A 23,776-nucleotide genomic window follows, 5' to 3' on the forward strand; every position below is an offset into this window, starting at 1 on the left:
CCTCTGTCACCAGCAAAAATGTTGGCTAATATAATTCAACTACAGTTGTTCAAATTTCAGTTTGAAAGTCTCCATTTTCTTCAAGGTGCTATGATTCTTAACTCTTAATATGTCATAGACTACAACAGTTGCGATTCTTAGTATGGCAGTTGGGACCCTGAACAAGCCCCTTCCTGCTCCAAGAAACAAAAAGGAAAAACATTATCTAAGAATTTGATAGTAATGCAGGAAACGGTAATAAATTCTTGAAAGCGTCAAGTAAATTGCGAACTGATAATATTAACTTCAGACATAGCTGTATATTTATCCTCTGACTGATTTTTCTCAGCCTAACTAGGTTATTTCTTATCACAGACACTACTTTCAGAAATTGATACTTCCTTTTGTAGGATAATCACTTTTGCTGCTAATAGAGTCCAATTGTATAGCTAGTTCAATTTAAGAGCATCCACCAGGTGCAAACCCCAGCTTCCCGCCTGCAACGTCATAAACTACTTCAAATGTTTGCTGTTGTGTGTTACCATAAATTCCCACGTCTGTGGCAGCACTATTGCCAGCAAAAGCCAAACAGACCTGTGATAAACTTAATGCAAAAAGTGTCCCTTCAATACCTAAATCAACCTTTACGTTTCCACTGAAGAAGATACTGATCTTTGGTATTTTCATTGTGGATTGGCTGCTAAAATCGTAGCAAGTGTCCAGTGTGGATGTAGCAGGTGCAGTTTTATACTGTGACATTTGCTGTCTGAAAGCAGAGCGTAATGCAGAGTAAGCCGCTGGAGGTAACCGTGTTATAACTGTTCCAGAATCAACAACATTCCCGGCTGTCTGGAACACTGATGCACTAATAGACAACAGCTGTCCTCCAACGCTTATGCTTTGAATGTCAAGGAAGTACAACGAGTTCAATTGAGACCTTGAACTCGAGAAAGGAGCGAATTTCACGGTATTTGGAACCGACCCTTTTCCAAAAGTTAAGTGTCCATTTGATCCTGACTTTGTAGGAAGACAGTAAGAGAAGTATTTGCCATACTTTCGAGCAGTCTGGGAAACTGTGGATAACGGATCACGGCCAAGGCCGAGCAAGCCAGAAGTTTTTCCAAATAATCCTTGGTTGTTCTGCCCACAACCAAAGAAAAATTCATCAAAAACATCTGTAGGTGTCAATGTTAGCCTCTCTTTAGCGAAAAAGCCAATCGAAAAAGACTGATCGCCATACTGTATACCGTAGAGACAGTTAGATGCTGAGCAACCCGTGCGGGTTCCAGGTGTTGAGGAAAGTGCAGAACATTGGGCAGCATTGCAAGAAATGTTGGAATATGATGAAGATTTTACAGGATCATAAATGGGATCTTGCTGTTTGTAGCAAACTCTCACGCATGGTTCGCATTGAGTCCATGTAAGATCGCTTCCAGTATCGAAAGCAAGCGTATATGATTTAGCTGGGGTGCCAAGACCAACTGAGACAACATAGTTGCCTGTGCCAATTGCGATTCCACTCTTAGCAGGAAGGTCAGCTTTTGAACCACGAATTTTGTCCGTGTCGGCTCTAAAAGCGTGGCGGGCTTGAATGGACTTGACACGAGTTTCATCTTCTGAAAGTGTTTCAGTGAGGGTTTCTCTGTTGGATGATTCTTGATTGAGTTGATGGCATGGACCGTGTCTGTGAACTACCTTCAATGATGACTTTCTACTGGGACCTGATGATAATGATGGCTTAGCTAGATGATAAATTTGATGTTATGGCAACTTTACAAAGCAATTATATGGGAAAAGACAGTTTTTAGTATAGAATATGTCTTATTATGAATTTGTGATGTCGGCATATGTAAATTGGTGGATGAATATCACCATTAGACTACATGATGATAGAAACTTTGTCAAGCAAAAGAGTGTGATTCATTAGTTTTAACGTCCAAGGTATTTCCTTCATTAGACTCATAATTATGGAGGTTCTAATCATGATTAACAAATGAACGTCAAGAAGGGTTTTTGGTGATCAGTAAACAGTCAAACTAGACATAAAACTTTATTATGTCTAATGCTTGACCTTCCACATTTTGCACTACATCTTGACTTGGGGACCCTCAATGAAACTTAATGGCTAAAAGAGGTACTATCGATGAAGTTGGAGCTCTAAAACCAAATAAATTATGCATAACTTGTTCTACTATTAATACAGCCTAAACCATTTACGTGAAAATTAAACCAGTGCATTAAATGTGACAAATCCAAATTCGAGCATTAGTTTACAACATGAGAAGCTTTTGAAAATTTTTTGCACAATCCCTATCTAATAGCAAGGAAGTTTGATCTTGGGATTGAGGATACATATTAATGCTTGATCCTAAAGCTAAAGACCTCATATGAAAGATGATGTAGATAAGTAGAATATATAATGGGTGTTACTCTACTTGATTTCCAATTTCAACTTGTAGGGGCAAAGAGTAGCTTGAAATTTTCAGATTATTTCTTGATTCATTAAGAGAAGTGGGTACTCTGATAATTGTATTGTCTCCTTCAATTAGAGTGACCTTTTTGGCCAAAACAGCTGTAGACAAGTAGGTACTCTGGAAATTTTCAGGTTACTTCTTTCTTTCAACTACAAGGGCAATGGAGCCCACGATGAACCTAAAAAGAAACAAACAACATTTCTTTTCTCATGAGGGTTCTTGATGTCCACAAGAATCCTTCCTCAAACTTAAAATTATGGAGGTTTTGATCATGATCAACAAATGAACATCAAGAAGGGTTATTCATAAATAGTAATAGTCAAGCTATAGTCATGAACATTTATTAGGTTTAATATTGGAAATTAGGCACTCTGCCATTTTCAGCCAAAGTTTCATCAATATTGATTTGTCGCCAGACCTTGAAAGCCCTTTGATGAAACTCAATGGATGGAAAATGTACTAATGTCTAAACCAACATAAAATTGAGCTAGAGGAGTAAAATATCCAATTAGCAAGAAGAAAATTTTGCATAATCACTATCTAATTAGCAAGGAGATATGAACTATGAAAAGATGCTGAGGATACAATTGATGATTAACCCTAAAACAGTGGACATTAATCCACCTACAGTAACATTTATTTAGCCGGCACAGCTGTGATGCGCTCCGTGACTTGATATTTCAACAAAAGGGGCGATGAAACCCATGATGATCATAAAGAGAGAGAAACAATAATGTCCACCACACTCTTTCCTAGCTTTTTGGCCCAAAAAGCATAGTTATTAAACCCGACCCGGCCCGACGATTCAACCCATCAACTCGGTGAACCGGCCATGAAACTGGGCTGGATTTATAATTGGATCGTTTGTGCAAGAAATCCATTGACTTTTCAACCGAACAACGGTTCAATCGGTTGAAATGGACGGTTTTGTAAGAAACCCGGGGACGGTTTTGTAAGGGACCCGATTTTGGGATAAAAATGATTAAAAGATGTCGGTTTTGGGATAAAAATGATTAAAAGATGTTTAAATGCTGATTTGAACCTCAAATCTCAAGTATAAAGGTTAAGTGCACTCACCACTAGTCCAACAACTCACTTAGTGCTTATTTACTCCTTCTATATTATATATTAGATTTTTATTCTTATTTTATTTCTTCAAAACAAAATTTATTTGGAATCTTTTAATAAAATTTTATTATTCCCTAAATTCTATAAATTATGAAATGGATTTAAAAAATAACATATTACACAATTCATTTTAAAAATAAATATTATTCTTAATAACCTTTTGCACTTAAAATTCGTAAATAAACTAGATAATTACACTTAGATAAAATTTTATACTTGAAGTTTGGTGGATTACAAATTAAATTTAGGTTTTGTTAATTCTTATAAGAATTAATGATTTTATAATAAATTGGACTAATTGAGTATTTACTATAACATAGTTTATTATAGTTTTAACCATATCAAAAATTATAAAACATAATATTTAAATATATGTAGTGACCCACCGGTTGAACCACTCACCCACTGGTTGAACCCGTTGACCCACCTCTTTCACCGGGTTTCTCTCCGAGCCGGATTTAATAACTATGCCAAAAAGACGTTTTTCTTTATTAGCTTTTTTTTTTTTTTTTTTGGGTGGTTGGCTTCTTTATCAGTTGTCTTCTAATGGCTTCTGAAGCGACAACATTTAGTGAGCGAATAATACTGATGAGGTCTATCGTAATAAGGATAGCTCCATCTCAATTATAAGGATTTTCTTTTTTTCTAATAAATGTATACCAGTACTAATCAATGCCATTTTCCTTTGCCAATAAGCTAGTTGCTTTAAGCATTTTACCCTTACCATACATAATCTTCTCTGCGCATGGCACGACTAAGAGTCTTTTGGAATTGGAAACGAGCCATTGATTATATTCAAAAACTAGCGTAATTTCAAGAACATAAAGACATCTCCTTGTGATAAATAGCCTCTAAATTGGTTATTTAACATTAATTATCCAAAATTTTTCTATTTCTGAGAAGGTTCTTTTGACAAAATTTAACATATCACCTATTCCAATGAAAGAAAAAATTGGAAATAAAGTTCTTCTTTGATTATGGATGGGCCCCTTTGCTTGGATGATTGGATTATTGGTAGAATCTCATTTAATATTTGCAATTAGGCTGAAGGATTAGCTGTTCTTCACCCCTCTCCACCCCCCCACCCCCCAAAAAATCCCACCCCACCCCACCCCAAATTGCACCCTTTACCATTATTCATGTCTTTAGGTTATGGCCTTAAGTTTTTTTATATATATAAAAAAATTCCAATAGAAAAAAGATGAGATTTAAGAAATGGGAAGGGACAGGGGGATTGAAATCTGAAATTTCTAATTCTTGGGGCTTAGGTTAATCATGAACCTCATATTTACATTGTATAATAATGAGGATTGCATTCGAATTTTGGAAAAGTTGTTCTTTTCAAATGGTAAAATAGGAAAACTATAGTAATACTTTTAAAAGTTCTTTGTTTTTTTTTTTTCCTTTAGTACACTAAATAGTGGGGGGTGCAATGGGGTAGAGGAATTCAAAACTAGTCCTAGCTAACCTGATAGAGACTTAATGAGTCTCACTAGCTAATGACCTTTAAAAAGAAACTCTTATTTTGTGACACCCAATCAAAGAAATAATGACACTGAAACGAGATGGAGGCTGCAAAACTTTTCAATGCTAAATCTTTTCTTTAAACTAAATGTTTAAGAAGTCTGTAAAAGAATAATGAATATAACTTCTCTTGTTTTTGGAAAGAAGTGAGAATGGTCACCCTTGTTAATCCATCAATATTGGGTGTGATTTTGCTTAGTTTGTCTTCATTATTGTCTTGGAACCAACTACTTATGGAGGGACAGTTAACTAAAAAGTCTTCATTGTTTAAAATCTCCTTCTTTGAACAACCTTCCTTTCCACAAAAATATTAGGGACCTCTTTAACTAAACAAATAGCCCTCAAAAGCGTAATCTTCATGGAGTACTTAAAACTGGTAGAATCTATCATTCGCAGTTTCATTAGTCCTTTTAAAAACAAACACAAAATCTAAGATTAGAATGAATATGACAAAAAGATGTTTATGTAGTGCAAAAGAAAATTCTGTAGCTAGCCCAAAAACTAAAACTAGCTAGCAATTCCACTGAAGAAAGAAAGAAAGAAGCAGGAAGTTCAATTGAATAAAACCTTTGGCAGAGGGCTTGCAGGCAGAGGATGGTAGTATTGAACTGACATGAACTGTGTGGTAGTTGCTTTCAGCAGCCAGACTTCTTTCCAAAGCATGGCCCTTCATGAAGGTCACAGAAATCTGAGAGAGAATTAGATAAGTGGAGATCATAAAATTGAAGAAGGTGATGGAAGTGGGGGGTGCCATTGGTGTGTTTTGTTTTGATAGGCTTATAAAAACATGGGATCTGAACCAGTATATAAATAGACAAAGTTTGAAGCTTGCAAGTCGCCTCTAGGACACTGTAATTGTTTCTTTGGACTTGGAAGTTTAGCTAACTCCATATTGTGATTTGTTGGATGGTCCTGTACTAATAAAGAAGTGAAATGGGATGGTCCACCAAGTCATACAAAATGATTTAGTGGAATTACTCATTTTAAAAGAGAAATTGGGATGTGGAGTGGACCAGAGGGTCACAAACTCGTAATGTTCGTCTAGTGCAAAATTACTGCTTTCAGTTTCAGCTAATCATCAAAGTGTTAATAATTGACTTTATGCAGAAAATTAGTCAGTTTTAGCTCAATTCCACACATCACAATTGCTTGTTGATTTTGGAGGCATGGCATCCCCTCAAAAGGGAAAAAAGGCTAAACGGAAGACACACAAAAGCTTAAAAGTTGTTGTGCCAATTCTTCCTGCCGAACTTTTTTTTTTCCGTTTATTATGCTAAAGGTATGTATTTTTCTTTTTTAGTTTATCAAACCAAATGGAGAAGTTAGATAAGTTTTTCATTTCCCTTATTTTTTGGGAAATTAATTAATGTGGCATGGAAATAAAAGTCAAGTACTGAAATGAACTCTGTTTTATGCATGACTCCCATGGAAAAGAAAGAATGACCTTTTTGTTTCATCCCTCAAACAGATACCTTTATCGTGTTTCACAAAACTAAAACTACTATCTCTAACCAAAATAACAAAACAAGAATGAGGCGTAGACATAGATTTGAGAGAAAGAAATTGTCATTTTTATGCTTATGAAACCAACAAATTAGTTTGTTGTGTATATATGTGTGTGTGTGTGTTTGTTATATATATATATATATATATATATATATATATATATATATATATATATATATATATAATGTGTGCGCGAAATAAAGCGTCATCGACATAACTTCGTAATTGCTTTGTCATATGCCAAAATCGTATTGCCAAATCTATTGTTTTAAGACCATGGTAAATTTTTTCAAGATATACCTTCCATTAGTCAAAAATTGGCTGCAAATTAAAACTAAAAAATTTATCATTATGAACGAAAATTACTTCAATGTTATAACACCAGCCGCGGCACGAAAACTAGCCTCATATGATTGTGATTCCTGTTCCATTACGCGTTTGTTCTTGTGATTATTGTTCAAGTGGGCTCTAAGAAAAGAAAGAGTGGAACATGGGGTGCACAATGGAACAAGCAGACATGCAAATGTTTATTTGTTATTTTCTCTTATGACCCTACAACTGGGCTGAAAAGGATGTTTAAGAAAAGCAAACCTTTTATGAAGGTAACTTACGAAAAATTTCAAAAAAAAAAAAAGATTCTTTTTTTTTTTTCTGGGGAAATCAAGAAGAATATTACCCCTAGTCGCACAGGATTTGGCTAGTGCTTTTTGCCCATCCGTGTGATTGGCAGGTTAGTGTATGAGACGGAATTTACTCAATGCGCACTTTCGAATAACAGTTATGGGTTCTTTTATCCCAAATAAAAAGAAGAATATTTGTTAGGGCTAATTATGCAAATCTCGCAAATTGTGGAAGTACATGCCTCCAAACTATGCCTTCACAGATTTGCACTTAACTGAAACAAAAAGTATAACAAGCACATAATCTTGTCCTAATTTTTGTCACAGTTTAGTGAAGTAATTACTCAAAAGAAATTATGATTATCATATTTTCTTTAAATACAAATTCTTTGGGAAACATAGGAAAAGCAGCGGTTAAATCTATATATTTGATGTATTGATGAGTTGCATATAAGAATTAAACTTTTTTAAAGTATGAATCTAGATTAGAAGTGAATGGATTTAGCATTTTTATGTGAAATTTCTAGGTTAATTATTAAAAATTCACATGATGCTCGAATAATACATCATAACAGCCAACCTTCAAATGGCACAAAGAAATATACACTTTTATTCACTCTGATAGATATATGAACCTTTGGAACTAAAAGTAATAAAACATGTAATAAGTGTTTGATATATTATACTTTCCAAAAAAAAAAAAACTTCATTTCCACTTAATTAAATTGTTTATTATGATAAGGATTCATCTTACAAGTTGCTTACGACACGACAACCACACTTGCATTGTCTTTATCCATATTTATTCGTATGATGCAACAGATACGATAAGTTTCTACTTTATCTAATGTCTTGTACACAGAATACAAGTTCCACTTCAAATTAGCGTGGCTTGTTGTCTTAAAATGATGCTAAATGATTGATACTATAGTTTTGTAATTTTCAAGTATGTTACAGTTGTCACTTGCATATTTTGATACACATGGGTCTTCTAACCTCACATTTTCAGTCCAAATCTTTTTTTTTTTCTCATCTTTTAAGAATTTGAGTCAAGCTTTTCATCATACTCTTTTTCTTTTTTTTTTTTTTGTCTAAAACGGCAACAATTCATTCATCAAAAACCAAGTTACACATTCTGAAGCAACTGCTCCTCTACGTCTGTTTGAGCACATTCAAGCAACCAAACTGGAAAGTTAGCTTTCCAATCAACAACAGCATCGAAAGAAAATGAATATCTTAATTCTTTATTGGCCTGCAATTTCAATTAAACAACTTGGTGTTTATACAATCTTAATTCTTACAATTTCTTGTTTGTAGTAAATTCTAGGTCGAAAATGAAAAGCACTAAATTCACATGCCTTCATATTAAATTCATACCTTTATTATTGGAATTAATATTATTGAAGTTAGTAGAATATGTAAATATAGGATGAGGGGTGTGAATTCACTTTCAAACGAAAAATATATACCTAAAGGAGACCACCACGTAACTTGTTGAATTTTCTAAGTAAAATTTTAGTTGAATACGCAACAGTAAGATTTCAGCATTAGCACATCTTACTGATCACATGCATCATCATTTGTCATTTATGGAAGATTTTAAGTGGAGTCATGCTTCTTAGGACAGTAAATTTAGTCTTTTTGCAAGCATTGGGACTGTAATAACTATTGAATATATGTTGAAGTAGAATTGTTATGGTCATTGCGGAATCCCTTTAACTGTGATGGCCTGACGTGCGAAAATGGGTTGGGCACCTTTGCATTACGTTTTTATTTAGTTATCTATCCATTTATCTATTATATGGTTTTTAAAACTCATATACTTATGTTATAATTTTCTTTTGATTGGTTGATCAGCATACATGAATATAAAGTGCATTTGAGAAAGTTTTTGCATTCAATTTGCTAGAAACATTTACATAATGTAAAAGGGTTTAAGTTCATGGAAAATTTTGCAATGATTAATCAAATGGAAAAATTTTGGTATTTTTAATTTAACTTTTGTGTGTAACTAAAATAGTACATGAGTTATATTATGGATGGTATTGATGTAAAAAATGAAATTACTATGGCATAATGCAAAGAAGAATCCATTTTAGTTTTTCCAATTTAAGACAAAGACGTTGAAGAAGATCGAGGATGTATTGTATGCATGTAAAAGATTTTCCGTTATAGTGCAATATAATTTGTTTGCTAGTTTGAAATCTGATATTAAATAAGTAAATTAATGGTACTTCTTTGTGGTTTAATGTTTTGCCTCTTAACATTTGTGGTTTCAAAATCGCAATTTTACGTTAGTTGTGCTTTGGTAATGTGGAGCCATTTGATCTTTCTTTGTTTTGTGACAAAACTAGCTGTCAAAATTTTGAATACAATTATTAAAAACTAAAGTAGGATGAATTTCATATTTTAAGATATAAAGTGCTCAACTTTGAAATTTAATGATTAAAGTGGCAGTATGTCTATAGTTCAAGAGCCCAAAGTAGAAAATAGCTGAGAAAAAATATACAAGACAAATATTCGCATTGAAGCCAACCAAATACCATTTTTACCCTCTTTGAAGTTAATTTACCCTAAAAAAGAAAAATCAGTGATCCACTTTACAAGAAAGTTCAAGGGGCCAGAATAATAGGATAATTTCACATGCATAAGGAGATTATGAGATAACGCTATATGCTTAGTGGCTAAGGTTGAGACCTTAGAATTTAGAGATCTTTGATTCAAATTCCCTTTCTCCTCCACTCTTAAATCCTATCATTGTTTTCTTGCCAAATAAAATTTTTTTACATTTGTTTCACAATGGATTTTCTGTTTTACTTTTTATTTCATCCCCTATAGTTATTGAACTTGGCGTGACCCTAGCAGTTGAAACAATCAGCCCAATGAAATAGGCTACAAACGAGTTGAGTCGAGTCGACTTTGGTTTAATCAATCCAAATTTGACTTAGCAAACTCGAGCTCAAACTCGACGAACTTTCAATGTAACAACTCGAGCTCAAGCTTGACTCAAATTCAAATCGAGTTTGAACTCAAACTCGAGCTTAAAAAAATAATTATTTTATTTTTTAAAAAGGGAATAAAATAATAATTTTCTTAACAAATAATAAAATATAAGGGATATATGTAATTTTATTATTAAATTAAAAAATAATATGTATATAATTAAGCCGGCTTATGAACTAACGAGTTGATTATCTTTAAACTCGAGTTCGAATTCGAGTTCGACTTGATCAGGTTGAGCCCGACTCGAGTTCGATGTTGATTGAGCTCGAGTTGCGGCAAGCAGCACATCGAGCTCGAGTCGAGCTTTGGATTGAGTTGCTCGTAAGCGATTCGATTTTTTTACAATCCTACAAATGACTCGACCATTCGGCCGAAAGGATTTCCAGTTTGATTGGAGAATGAATTGGTCCGATCAAACTTGTTTGACATAGTGGTTCAATCGGAGCCCGTCCGATTTTCCAGTTGACTGGGTTCTTTTTTTTAATACAATTGTGGATCATTGTTTTTGAAATAAAGTGTAATATACTTTTGACTAGATTTGTATGTTGGATTTTCATTTAAATGTGTATAAAATTTTACTACTTGCTTAGTTTTTACTTGATAATTAAATGTTTTATTAAATAAACTTGTTTACTTTTTTGTTATACAATTAATTCTTTTAACTTTCAAACTTACAATATTTGAGTTGATAAAAATTATTTTATTTTTGAAAGATAAAATAATAAAAAATGATGCTATATCTTTGAAAATAAGTGATACAATTTTGTTCTATATTTAAATGTGTTATTTATTTAAGTACAAGTACAGTAAAATGAAATTGAATCTTCTATTAATATTTGTATGTTCATTATATATCTTTCAAAGCATAATAATTAGTATCTAAAAGCACTTTATTACTATTTTATATCCACAAGTTCAACCAATGACTGATTGGTTAAACTAGTCGTCCGTTGCCTTGGTTCCTTTGTTGGATTTCTTGCCCGATCGAGTTTAATAACTATGTATATTGATGTGTACCCTTCATTTAGGGTCATAAAAAATCAAAATGGAATAACTAAAAACAAATACATGACAAAAGAACAAGAAACATAGCAGAGGAAACACATCGTTGGATGATTTCCCACCTCAGATCCGTGGTCTTCTGAAAGCGAAGGAAACTTATGCCATCCAATTTCACAGGACCACAGATGCGTGGTGCGAAATCATCCAGTGAATAAGAACAAATACAAAAAGCAAAATGGAATATTGCCATGTATTCTTCGTGTAGGGTCATAAAAAATCAAAGAGTAAATTGCGCGAAATGTCACTAAACTATTGCGAAGTGCCGGTTCTGATCACTAAACTTTTTTATTAGCCAAAAAGTCACTAAACTAGTAAATCTAAACCGTTTTAGTCATTCCATGTATTTATACCGTTAGGAGAGACGAAAAGTCACTTTTTGAGGGGCAATTTCGTCCACACAATCTTTTCCTTGAAGCTTTTACATAATCAATGGTTCCGTATCCGGCAGAGATATAAAGGAGATGGCCGATCTAAATGGTAGCACCATCAAGATCTGAAATAATTGTTACCTCGCCCCGCTCAATCCTTTTGCAAAGGAGGTAATATACAGTTACTAGCATTCAACATCTACCCAGTGATGACTTTTTATTAACCATGACCTCATTGAACCGATCCCCCTTGATGTAAATGGACTGGTTTTGAAAGGTAACAAAGAGGGTTGAAACTGTTGAATACCAGTGGAAGAATTAGAACTGGAGATCAGAGGGCGACCTGATGCTTAATGGTGCCTATTTCACTCCATCTGGAGCAGGGGCCACGGCCAGCTATGCCAGAGCTTCAAGCTTAGGTGCCAAGTCGTCTTCCATGGTCGCATCAATGACTTCTGGTGCAGGTGTCCTTGCCATAAGAACAAATACAAAAAACAAAATGGAATATTGCCATGTATTCTTCGTGTAGGGCCAAAAAAAAATCAAAGAGCAAATTGCGCGAAATGTCACTAGACTATTGCGAAGTGCCGGTACTGATCACTAAACTTTTTTATTAGCCAAAAATATCACTAAACTAGTAAATCTGTACCGTTTTAGTCATTCCGTGTATTTATACCGTTAGGAGACACGAAAAGTCACTTTTTGAGGGGCAATTTCGTCTGCACAATCTTTTCCTTGAAGCTTTTACATAATCAATGGTTCCGATTCCGGCAAAGACATAAAGGAGATGGCCGATCTAAATGGCAGCACCGTCAAGATCTGAAATTGTTACCTCGCCCCACTCAATCCTTTTGCAAAGGAGGTAATATACAGTTACTAGCATTCAACATCTACCCAGTGATGACTTTTTATTAACCATGACCTCATTGAACTGATCCCCATTTATGTAAATGGACTGGTTTTGACAGGTAACAAAGAGGGTTGAAACTGCTGAATACCAGTGGAAGAATTGGAACTGGAGATCAGAGGGCGACCTGATGCTTAATGGTGCCTATTTCACTCCATCTGGAGCAGGGGCCTCGGCCAGTTATGCCAGAGCTTCAAGCTTAGGTGCCAAGTCGTCTTCCATGGTCGCATCAATGACTTCTAGTGCAGGTGTCCTTAATTGCCATAAGAACAAATACAAAAAAAAAAATGGAATATTGCCATGTATTCTTCGTGTAGAGCCATAAAAAATCAAAGAGCAAATTGCGCGAAATGTCACTAAGAAGTGCCGGTTCTGATCACTAAACTTTTTTATTGGCCAAAAATGTCATTAAACTAGTAAATCTATACCGTTTTAGTCTTTCCATGTATTTGTACCATTAGGAGAGACGAAAAGTCACTTTTTGAGGGGCAATTTCGTCCGCACAATCTTTTCCTTGAAGCTTTTACATAATCAATGGTTCCGTATCCGGCAGAGATATAAAGGAGATGGCCGATCTAAATGGCAGCACCATCAAGATCTGAAATAATTGTTAGCTCTCCCCGCTCAATCCTTTTGCAAAGGAGGTAATATATAGCTACTAGCATTCAACATCTACCCAGTGATGACTTTTTATTAACCATGACCTCATTGAACCGATCCCCCTTGATGTAAATGGATTTGTTTTGACAGGTAACAAAGAGGGTTGAAACTGTTGAACACCAGTGGAAGAATTGAAATTGGAGATCAGAGGGTGACCTGATGCTTAATGGTGCCTATTTCACTCCATCTGGAGCAGGGGCCTCGGCCAGCTATGCCAGAGCTTCAAGCTTAGGTGCCAAGTCGTCTTCCATAGTCGCATCAATGACTTCTGGTGCAGGTGTCCTTAATTGCCATAAGAACAAATACAAAAAACAAAATGGATTATTGCCATGTATTCTTCGTGTAGAGCCATAAAAAATCAAAGAGCTTGCGCGAAATGTAAGTAAACTATTGCGAAGTGCCGGATCTGATCACTAAACTTTTTTATTGGCCAAAAATGTCACTAAACTAGTAAATCTATACCGTTTTAGTCTTTTCGTTTATTTATACCGTTAGGAGAGACGAAAAGTCACTTTTTGAGGGGCAATTTCGTCCGCACAATCTTTTCCTTGAAGCTTTTACATAATCAATGGTTCCGTATCCGGCAGAGATATAAAGGAGATGGCCGATCTAAATGGCAGCACCATCAAGATCTGAAATAATTGTTACCTCGTCCCGCTCAATCCTTTTGCAAAGGAGGTAATATACAGTTACTAGCATTCAACATCTACCCAGTGATGACTTTTTATTAACCATGACCTCATTGAACCGATCCCCCTTGATGTAAATGGACTGGTTTTGACAGGTAACAAAGAGGGTTGAAACTGCAGAATACCAGTGGAAGAATTGGAACTGGCGATCTGAGGGCGACCTGATGCTTAATGGTGCCTATTTCACTCCATCTGGAGCAGGGGCCTCGGCCAGCTATGCCAGAGCTTCAAGCTTAGGTGCCAAGTCGTCTTCCATGGTCGCATCAATGACTTCTGGTGCAGGTGTCCTTAATTGCCATAAGAACAAATACAAAAAACAAAATGGATTATTGCCATGTATTCTTCGTGTAGAGCCATAAAAAATCAAAGAGCAAATTGCGCGAAATGTCACTAAACTATTGCGAAGTGCCGGATCTGATGACTAAACTTTTTTATTGGCCAAAAATGTCACTAAACTAGTAAATCTGTACCGTTTTAGTCTTTTCGTTTATTTATACCGTTAGGAGAGACGAAAAGTCACTTTTTGAGGGGCAATTTCGTCCACACAATTTTTTCCTTGAAGCTTTTACATAATCAATGGTTCCGTATCCGGCAGAGATATAAAGGAGATGGCCGATCTAAATGGCAGCACCATCAAGATCTGAAATAATTGTTAGCGCTCCCCGCTCAATCCTTTTGCAAATGAGGTAATATATAGCTACTAGCATTCAACATCTACCCAGTGATGACTTTTTATTAACCATGACCTCATTGAACCGATCCCCCTTGATGTAAATGGACTGGTTTTGACAGGTAACAAAGAGGGTTGAAACTGTTGAACACCAGTGGAAGAATTGGAATTGGAGATCAGAGGGTGACCTGATGCTTACTGGTGCCTATTTCACTCCATCTGGAGCAGGGGCCTCGGCCCGCTATGCCAGAGCTTCAAGCTTAGGTGCCAAGTCGTCTTCCATGGTCGCATCAATGACTTCTGGTGCAGGTGTCCTTAATTGCCATAAGAACAAATACAAAAAACAAAATGGATTATTGCCATGTATTCTTCGTGTAGAGCCATAAAAAATCAAAAGAGCAAATTGCGCGAAATGTCACTAAGAAATGCCGGTTCTGATCACTAAACTTTTTTATTGGCCAAAAATGTCACTAAACTAGTAAATCTATACCGTTTTAGTCTTTCCGTGTATTTGTACCATTAGGAGAGATGAAAAGTCACTTTTTGAGGGGCAATTTCGTCCGCACAATCTTTTCCTTGAAGCTTTTACATAATCAATGGTTCCGTATCCGGCAGAGATATAAAGGAGATGGCCGATCTAAATGGCAGCACCATCAAGATCTGAAATAATTGTTACCTCGCCCCGCTCAATCCTTTTGCAAAGGAGGTAATATACAGTTACTAGCATTCAACATCTACCCAGTGATGACTTTTTATTAACCATGACCTCATTGAACTGATCCCCCTTTATGTAAATGGACTGGTTTTGACAGGTAACAAAGAGGGTTGAAACTGCTGAATACCAGTGGAAGAATTGGAACTGGAGATCAGAGGGCGACCTGATGCTTAATGGTGCCTATTTCACTCCATCTGGAGCAGGGGCCTCGGCCAGCTATGCTAGAGCTTCATGCTTAGGTGCCAAGTCGTCTTCCATGGTTGCATCAATGACTTATGGTGCTGGTGTCCTTAATTGCCGCAGGGGCCGCGCTTGTTAGCAACTGGTGCCAATTGCACATATATGAAAGATTTTTTTTCTGTTTTTTTTTTCTTTTTGAAAAAAAAACTTTTCCCCCCCCCTATACTAGTATCCCCATCTCCATGATATTACAGCCATTGTTTGTGAATCATCCATCCATTTACTTCAATTGGCAAGTGTACATTTTTTGCACATGTCCATCATTCATCCTCATCCATATTCTCATATGCCTTTGTCTCCCATTGTTGGCAACCTCGGCCTGCTTCAATTGAAAGAAACCACCGCCCATTCCAAAAGCATATGCTCAGATCTTGAAGAATGAGGGTGCAAGGTCTCCACCGTTTGTTGTTGTTCTCCGATGAGCTTGGATTGAAGGTCGCAGCTAGAGCTCTGGTCAGGATCAAAAATGAGAGGGAAGGGGGGGTTCCAATAGAAGGGGAGAAAAGAGAAGGCAGGGAGTAGGGGAAGAGAGAGGAAGGGAGGGAAGGAAGAGGGAGGAGAAAGAAGAAGAAAGAAAAAAGGGAAAGTGGAGGTGGAAGTGATGGCGGTGGGTGGCAATGTAGGTGATAGGGTGGTTGTGGGTGCAGAAGAACGAGGGATAAATTTTTTAACAGCTGTGTAGACGAAATTGCCCTTCAAAAAGTGACTTTCCGTCTCTCCTAACGGCATAAATATATGGAATGACTAAAACGGTACAGATTTACTAGTTCAGTGACATTTTTGGCTAATAAAAAAGTTTAGTGATCAGAACCGGCACCTCGCAATAGTTTAGTGACATTTCGCGCAATTTGCTTAAAATCAAAATGGAATAACTAAAAACAAATACATGACAAAAGAACAAAAAACACAGCAGAGGAAACACATCGTTGGGTGATTTCCCACCTCAGATCCGTGGTCTTCTGAAAGCAAAGGAAACTTATGCTATCCAATTTCACAGGACCACAGATGCGCGGTGCGAAATCATCCAGCGAATAAGAACAACTACAAAAAACAAAATGGAATATTGCCATGTATTCTTCATGTAGGGTCATAAAAAATCAAAATGGAATAACTAAAAACAAATACATAACAAAAGAACAAAAAACACAGAAGAGGAAACACGTCGTTGGATGATTTCCCACCTCGATTCGTGGTCTTCTCAAAGCGAAGGAAACTTATGCTATCCAATTTCACAGGACCACAGATGCGTGGTGTGAAATCATCCAGCGAATAAGAAATAAGGATTTGCACTTCCACACAAGGCTACAAGTGCATAGGCTAAAGAATTTTTGGTGATTTGTCTCTCTTATTAATTTGGTAAATAATTGTCTTCAACCTTTTTCTTCTACAGCAATTCTTTGGCCTAAAAAAGCAATCTCATTTGTGTGGTTTTATTTCCAAAATATTTGGCATTGTTGTCATTTCTTTATAATCACTAGGTCTGGACAGCCTCGCTTACAATGGGTAGTCGTAATTTGGTCCAAACACAGTTAAGCTTGTATATGTTCAAACCTCAGGGGAGTTTCTTAATATTAGTCCATAATATTGAAAATTGATGATGAAAATCTCTCTTCATTTACCATCAACATGAAGCATGTGAGACCAAAAGGTGGTGAAAACTTTTAAAGAATATTGAAAAAAAAATGTTCTTTCAAATAATGTGTTTTTGCATAGCCCTTTGGGTTAGGCTCTTCTCCATTAATTGCAGAAAATTTTTTCTCCATTACACCTAAATAAACATGGTTATAATATTATTTTTGAAATAAAAGGTCATCCAAATTATATTTCTTGTGTTGTTTAAAGTATATTAAAAAATTCAAATTAAACTGATTAAATTTTACTATTGGATCAAACTTTGCATTTTTTATTATAATTTTGGCCCATATTGCACCGTCAAAGTGTTTTGTACAAATTGAATGACAAAAAATTCATAAATGAGAATGAATTTTAAGTATGTTGATCTACTTGTGGAAGTAAAATTATTGACATAATAAATAGATTGTTATGAAAAATTTAGGCACATAAATGGTGAGAAAGTAATAGAGAGGATCTGAACTCTAGCTTTTTGTCTATGTAAGGCTGTCTCAGAGTGACTCTACCTCGAAGTTTAATAAACTTGATCTCCTATGATCAGCTGACTTTCGAAGATAAATTAAACTAACTTTCATCCAGGCAAAGGGCGAAAGCCCCCTACGAGCAGCTTTTTCAATTGCTGTCCCATTAATTGGGGTTGCTGTTGTGCTATTTATCATGGCTTTAGTTTTCCTGAAAAGAAGATTGCGGAAGAGTTATATTGCTATGGCACTGGAAACAAGTGGTAAAGTTGATAGATTAATATTACAAACACTTCAGATTTGTTTGAACAAATAAATTGAGTGTATTTTCTTATTTCTGGTGTAGATGGAGTTGCTGATATCTTCACTGCCGAATCTTTACAGTATAGCTTAACTGAAATTCAAATTGCCACAAATAACTTCTCTGTGGATAACAAAATTGGCGAAGGTGGATTTGGTCGTGTATACAGGGTCTTTGCATGAAATATTTTGCTTTTGTGAATTTGAATATCTACACATTTAATATTTCAATTAAATTCTGGTATGCATGTTTACGCAGGGTGTACTTGGTAATGGACAAGAAGTAGCTGTTAAGAGGCTGTCAAGGAGCTCAGGGCAAGGTGCAGAAGAATTTAAAAATGAAATTGTAGTAGTTGCAAAGCTTCAACAGAGAAATCTAGTTCCACTATTGGGATTTTGCCTGGAAGGAGAAGAAAAGATACTCATCTATGAATTTGTTCCTAACAAAAGCCTTGGCTACTTTCTCTTTGGTGGGTTCTATTTTACTTGACTTGCCATTTATGGAAATGATGGACAAATTGCCTCTAGACAAATGTTTAATTGGTGTGAATTCTAGTTTAGACCCTTAAATCATAGACGCACTCAAACTTTAGTTCTTAAACTTTAATTTTGGATACTTCACCTCTTAAAACGTCACATTTGTCACACATCATACAATCACTCTCTCAATTGTCACATTTGTTTTAATGATTTCATTAATAATTATACTGAAGTGGGACAATTTAAAACCTTTAGGTGAAGTGTCCACAATAAAAATTTAAGAACTAAACTGAGAGTGCATTTATATTTTAAAAGCTAAAATGTAATTTACCTATTTGATTATGCTTTCTAGAATTATTGATAAAATAATTCTCAATGCTAGCACAGTATATTGTGTTTAAATTTGTGTAGATCCAGAAAATAAACGATCATTGAACTGGTCAAGACATTACAATATCATTGGAGGTATAGCAAAAGGACTTCTTTATCTGCATGAGAATTCTCGTCTTAAAATTGTTCATCGTGATCTCAAAGCAAGCAATATATTATTGGATGGAAATATGAGCCCAAAGATCGCAGATTTTGGCATGGCAAAGATTTGTGGAGTTGATCAATCTGAAGGAAACACAAATAGAATTGCTGGGACATTGTAAGTTTTGTGCCCATACTATCTTTTGTCACATAATATGACTTTGAATCTTTATTGAAAATTATCTACACTTCCATTTCATTGCCTCATTGGGGTTATCTTAGTACTGTTTATTACAATCATTGTGGCTTGCAGTGGTTACATGGCTCCTGAATATATGAGACGGGGCCAGTTTTCGACAAAGTCAGATGTATTCAGTTTTGGGGTCGTTATTTTAGAAATTGTTACAGGCAAGAAGAATAGTAGTTTCCATATGTAAGTGCGAATTACAAAACCTCTACTGCTGTTTTTATTATTTTTCTGTGGTTTTGCACAATTGCAGTCAAGGATTTGAACTTGGCACAATTTATTATTTAGATGTCCAATGCGAATCTTCACCGTCATGATGCCATTAGGCCTTACCATTAGTCCTTTGTTCGTAGTTACACATAGTAGAGTAGTTCAAAATTTTCGTAAAGACTAGTTTGCTTCCTTTTCTTTTTACAAGGTTTGGAAGCATTGGAGACATGGCGAACCTTTAGCTCTTTTGGATTCAAGTATTGGAGATTCTTTTGCCAAAACTGAAGTCATTCAATGTGTCCAATTAGGCTTACTATGTGTAGAAGAATATGTCAGTAAAAGGCCTACAATGGCTTCCCTGGTCAATATGCTCAATTGTAGCTCGGTTACCCTACCAACTCCACATCGTCCGGCAGTTTTCTGGAGCCATGGATCGGAAAGCATGGTGGAAGAGGTGGAAGTTGAGCAATCTAATACCGAAAGAATTTCAATTCCAAGCTCTGTCAATGAGGCAACAATTACTGAACCATACCCCAGATAGAGGAAGAAATAGGCCAATTCTGGCTAGGAATATCGAGTGCATCAGCAGCACCACGTTGTAGTGTTTGTTGCATGACTCATTTACCAGGAAGGTATCTTTCTCCGTTAGTGTTGTAAATTAGCTTCTTCACAGTGATTGACTTCTCGTACCTTGAGGATTTAAGGATGTGCTTGAAAGAAAAATGCAAGTTGTTGTTGCACTTGAGATTTTTCTTTTCTTTTCTTTTTTTTTTTTTCAAATAGACAACATTTTTTTTTTTTTTTGTCGACTGGGGGTATCCCAGGCATTTTGCCCAGACTAATCCCCCAGGCTGGGAGAGCCTGCCCCACGGATCCCAGCACGTTAACGAGGAGAGAGTCGAACACGGAACCTGCACCTAAAGAGGTGACGACGGAACCGGTCGAGCTAACCCCCGAGGGCTTCAAATAGACAACATGTCTTGAGCAAAGTTGGCTTTTATCACTTATATGTAGCAAAGATGGCTTCCTAACTAAGTCTGTCAATTATTTTTCCCTATATGTTGTCTTCTTTATCATAGTATCAGAGCAAGAATCATAGGGTCATTGTTTAAAATAATACTTTGGTATAAACTTAAACTAGAAACTGTGATGGGAATTATCTGAAATAGTGCTGGATAGTAGAAGTCTGCACCACGAGTCAAATGCCTAGAACAAATGTTTCCTCCTCAAGTAACAAATTATGCTAGCAATGATTCCTCCTCGATGCCAACCATGTTTTGAGTTTACAAGTCAAATGCCTACAAACAAGCAATGATTGCTCCTGCGTTTTGTAGTCCCAAGTTTTTTAGCTGTATATTTTGGACAAAAACAAGTTGGAATATATACTTGAAGTAGTAAACATGTTTTGCAACAATTTACTCCACAACATCGGCAAAGCTTCTGCTATGAATTGGTTCTTCGCCGAGGCATTTACTTCGCACCAAATTTCAAAAGTCTAAAGATCCCATTTTGTGTAAGTATACAAATCATTTATAAGGGGTATTAGATGTCGATTCCACAAAAAATATTGTTAACTATCGGTGTTATTCGAGCTTTTCTATTATTTAGATTATTACAAATAAAGCAAATAGATCACAACTAATAGATTTATGTTAATCATGATTGAAACAAAATCTTACATATGTTTAGTGTTATGGAATTCCTATCTACTTATGCAAATAAAATAACCGATTAATTGAATTCATTATTTTGGTTAGTTATGACTTAATTTCCAAATATATGTGATACATGCTATCGCTGATGTATTAACCGTACCTATAACTATCCCATACCTATTAACTTGATATGAAACTAGCTATATATTGATTGAATTCTATGAAATTACATGGAACAACCAATCAAAATCACAAACGTGTAACCCTACAATAGTGCGTTGACTCCTTTGATTTAACACTTTCATGAACTAGTATTGAATCACAATAGTTGTTGATGAAACAATATCTTTAGGTAATCACAACTAATAGATTTAGGTTAATCATGATTGAAATAGCAAAAGTGCTTAATAGCTTTCTCAAGAAATAAACTCAAATAACTATGAAAACTTCACTTAACAATCATAGAAGTTCATCCATCCTCTAGGCATACAACCACCAAAACATGAAAGTTAAGAAAACTTGTATTATAACTAAACATAAAAATCAATACAAGAAATAGAGTGATGGAAGAGATGTGACCCATGTCACTTGAACTTTAAGCTCTCCATTTTCATCCTCAACTTCATCTATGTCTTGCTATACACAAGGATTGGATGCAACTAACTATACAAATCTATACGACAATAATGAACTAGGAAGTTCTAGTAAAAAAACTACATTTTGTGTAGTTTATCTAACCTTCAAAGTTATGCAAAAATGTGTTTTGAAGGGCCTATTTATAGAAGAATCAAGCTCCAAGTAATGATGTTAATGTTGATGCAAATTGCTTTTTGAAATCACCAAAAGTTGATTCTTGAAGTCTCCATGATCTCCTTGGGTAGTTCCCACCGAATTTGATCAGAAAAATGGTCCAAAAAGGTTATGTGAACAAATTGCAAGTTATAAAGCAAGTTGCATAGCCGAAAATCAATTTTACGCGGGCTAGGTAGGCCATGTAACAACCCCTGTAACTGCTCCTTTGCAGGTTTGGGACATTTTTTATGATTCTAGAAATTGCTCTGTTTTTATATCAATTTGAGCTACAAATTCTCAATGATCGATGCTAAACTAGTTTTTGCACAAAGTATAAAAGTTGTAACCCTTTGAATTAGCTTTCTAATGCATTAATAATCATCTCATTTGGATGTCTATAGGCTGAAATAGCCTCAATTGGTCAAACCTTTGTTTTTTATTTTGATAGCATAAATGCACGATTGTATTCAACTTTTTGACCATCAGAATGCTTGAATGGGATTTCAATTCTTCATACGAAATGTTGATCTATGTCTCAGATTCAAAATAATTTAAGAATCATCTCAATCCAAAGCTTATAACGTAGGTTATAGCCAAAATATCAAAAGATGTGAAAACTGTTGAAATTTCCTTCTATTGAATTTGATTTCATTTCATCTTTTGAATATATTGCACTTCATATTTACTTTAAATCATTTCAAACCATCAAGAATCATCCAAATATTTTCTCACTTCACACCAATTAATGATTGAATCATTAAATCCAACAAAAACATGAAATTTTAACCACTTAAATCCATAGAAATGCAATTTTTCATAGTTAAACCACAAAATGCAAACTTCACTAGAAATCTAATTAATTAGTTATAAATATAATTAAAATGCACCAAAATTAAACTATAAAGTACACTAAAAATATACAAAATAGACACTTATTGTTCTTATCACAATAACGAAGATAGTATTGCTTAGTTTTTTGCACTCTTCATAAAATGTTTATGTAGAATGTCTCTTTTGTCATGCACACGTATAAATATTTTCTCACATTATTTGATGAAATATTTTTAAGTAAATAGAGTATTTAAAAATAATTATTTTACCAATAAATAGTTGAAAAAACCATCATGAAAAGAAAAATAATATAAATTGTATGAAATAGTCTTGTCTGAGAAGCACAAACTAATTGGTAATAAGATTGGCTTTAAGAGAGTAGAAGGAAAATTTTAAAAAAAAAAAAAAAAAAAAAAAAAAAAGGCTTCAGTGCCTTGCAAGAAAGCTGTCTTTGTATCCAAAGAAAGTAAAAAATAGCGGATGTGATTAATTAGAGTTATCAACGGAGCTGGATCAACCTAAACTCACTTGATCAATTCAAAATAATTCGAGTCAAGCCTTGCATATCATTGGGCTATAGGGCTAGGTTATAAGGCCTGATTAAATTGTGACCTGAGTTTGGGTTTAAAGAGGATCAACCCAATTACAACCCGACACGACCAATTAAGTACATAAACACATTTTTTTTATTCATAATGATGTATGTTATTTAATAATTATATATTATAATGCAAATAGTTTATGACTTATATATAATGATAAAATAAAATAAATATTGCATGCATATTATTTTTAAAATTATGAATTAATTGGGAGTTTGGGCCAAACTTGAATTGCACCGGAAACTCTTGCATCTTGGTGACCCAAGTATGAACTTTACAGATTGAGCCCAAAGTCTGAGTCCTAAGGCCCTAAACTTGAACTTGAACTTTTCAAAAATTGTAAGCAAAACTTGAACTTTTCAAAATCCAACTCATAAGGCCCAATTAAGACCCCTAACTGTGACGGGAAAACATATGTATAATTTCATTCCAGTCATCTTGGTGAAAAGTTTTCATTTTCCTTTAATTTCTCTAGTTACTTGTGGTGACATGTGTTCAGTGGGCTAGTAGCAACCTTCACTAGCAAGTTGCAACCACTGAAGTTGGGCCA

At 35.1% G+C, this 23,776-nt stretch overlaps 2 protein-coding genes and 2 long non-coding RNA genes across 8 annotated transcripts; 2 read left to right on the top strand and 2 right to left on the bottom strand.

Annotated features, from left to right (window-relative positions):
* Positions 1-254: 254 nt before the first annotated feature.
* LOC113688302 (aspartyl protease family protein At5g10770-like) lies at positions 255-5,977 on the bottom strand. The gene is made up of 2 exons (XM_027206102.2): positions 5,673-5,977; positions 255-1,700 (listed from the first exon to the last, which is right to left on the bottom strand). The coding sequence occupies exons 1-2, from the start codon at positions 5,857-5,859 to the stop codon at positions 439-441; spliced, it is 1,449 nt and encodes a 482-aa protein (XP_027061903.1). The 5' UTR covers positions 5,860-5,977; the 3' UTR covers positions 255-438.
* Positions 5,978-11,654: 5,677 nt separating this feature from the next.
* On the bottom strand, positions 11,655-15,219 carry LOC140006557 (uncharacterized). Of its 4 annotated transcripts, none has more exons than XR_011814230.1 (4): positions 15,081-15,219; positions 14,790-14,904; positions 13,721-14,207; positions 11,655-13,513 (listed from the first exon to the last, which is right to left on the bottom strand). It is a non-coding gene; the product is annotated as an uncharacterized lncRNA (long non-coding RNA). The 4 variants fall into 4 exon arrangements; XR_011814231.1 differs by having other exon boundaries at positions 14,082-14,207; positions 14,779-14,904; XR_011814229.1 differs by having other exon boundaries at positions 14,046-14,207; positions 14,779-14,904.
* On the top strand, positions 14,444-15,774 carry LOC140006558 (uncharacterized). Its single transcript, XR_011814232.1, has 3 exons — positions 14,444-14,606; positions 14,713-15,296; positions 15,403-15,774. It is a non-coding gene; the product is annotated as an uncharacterized lncRNA (long non-coding RNA).
* Positions 15,775-17,519: 1,745 nt separating this feature from the next.
* Positions 17,520-20,095, top strand: LOC113687340 (cysteine-rich receptor-like protein kinase 34). Of its 2 annotated transcripts, none has more exons than XR_011814233.1 (4): positions 17,520-17,901; positions 18,198-19,067; positions 19,203-19,322; positions 19,555-20,095. XR_011814233.1 is itself a non-coding variant. In XM_072048656.1 (4 exons), exons 2-4 carry the CDS (start codon positions 18,979-18,981, stop codon positions 19,586-19,588), a joined length of 243 nt encoding a protein of 80 aa, XP_071904757.1. In that variant the 5' UTR covers positions 17,540-17,901; positions 17,985-18,978; the 3' UTR covers positions 19,589-20,095. The 2 variants fall into 2 exon arrangements, 1 of the variants encoding a protein (XP_071904757.1); XM_072048656.1 differs by having other exon boundaries at positions 17,540-17,901; positions 17,985-19,067.
* Positions 20,096-23,776: the final 3,681 nt, after the last annotated feature.

The sequence above is a fragment of the Coffea arabica genome, chromosome 5e (genome assembly GCF_036785885.1).
Source record: "Coffea arabica cultivar ET-39 chromosome 5e, Coffea Arabica ET-39 HiFi, whole genome shotgun sequence".
Lineage (NCBI taxonomy): Eukaryota > Viridiplantae > Streptophyta > Magnoliopsida > Gentianales > Rubiaceae > Coffea > Coffea arabica.

Coding starts and splice junctions, on each gene's coding strand:
- LOC113687340 (XM_072048656.1), top strand. CDS start 18,979: ATGAGCCCAAAGATCGCAGATTTTGGCATGGCAAAGATTTGTGGAGTT. Junction 19,068..19,202: donor AATAGAATTGCTGGGACATT/GTAAGTTTTGTG, acceptor TGTGGCTTGCAG/TGGTTACATGGCTCCTGAAT. Junction 19,323..19,554: donor AAGAATAGTAGTTTCCATAT/GTAAGTGCGAAT, acceptor TCTTTTTACAAG/GTTTGGAAGCATTGGAGACA.
- LOC113688302 (XM_027206102.2), bottom strand. CDS start 5,859: ATGGCACCCCCCACTTCCATCACCTTCTTCAATTTTATGATCTCCACT. Junction 1,701..5,672: donor CTGCAAGCCCTCTGCCAAAG/GTTTTATTCAAT, acceptor CATTATCATCAG/GTCCCAGTAGAAAGTCATCA.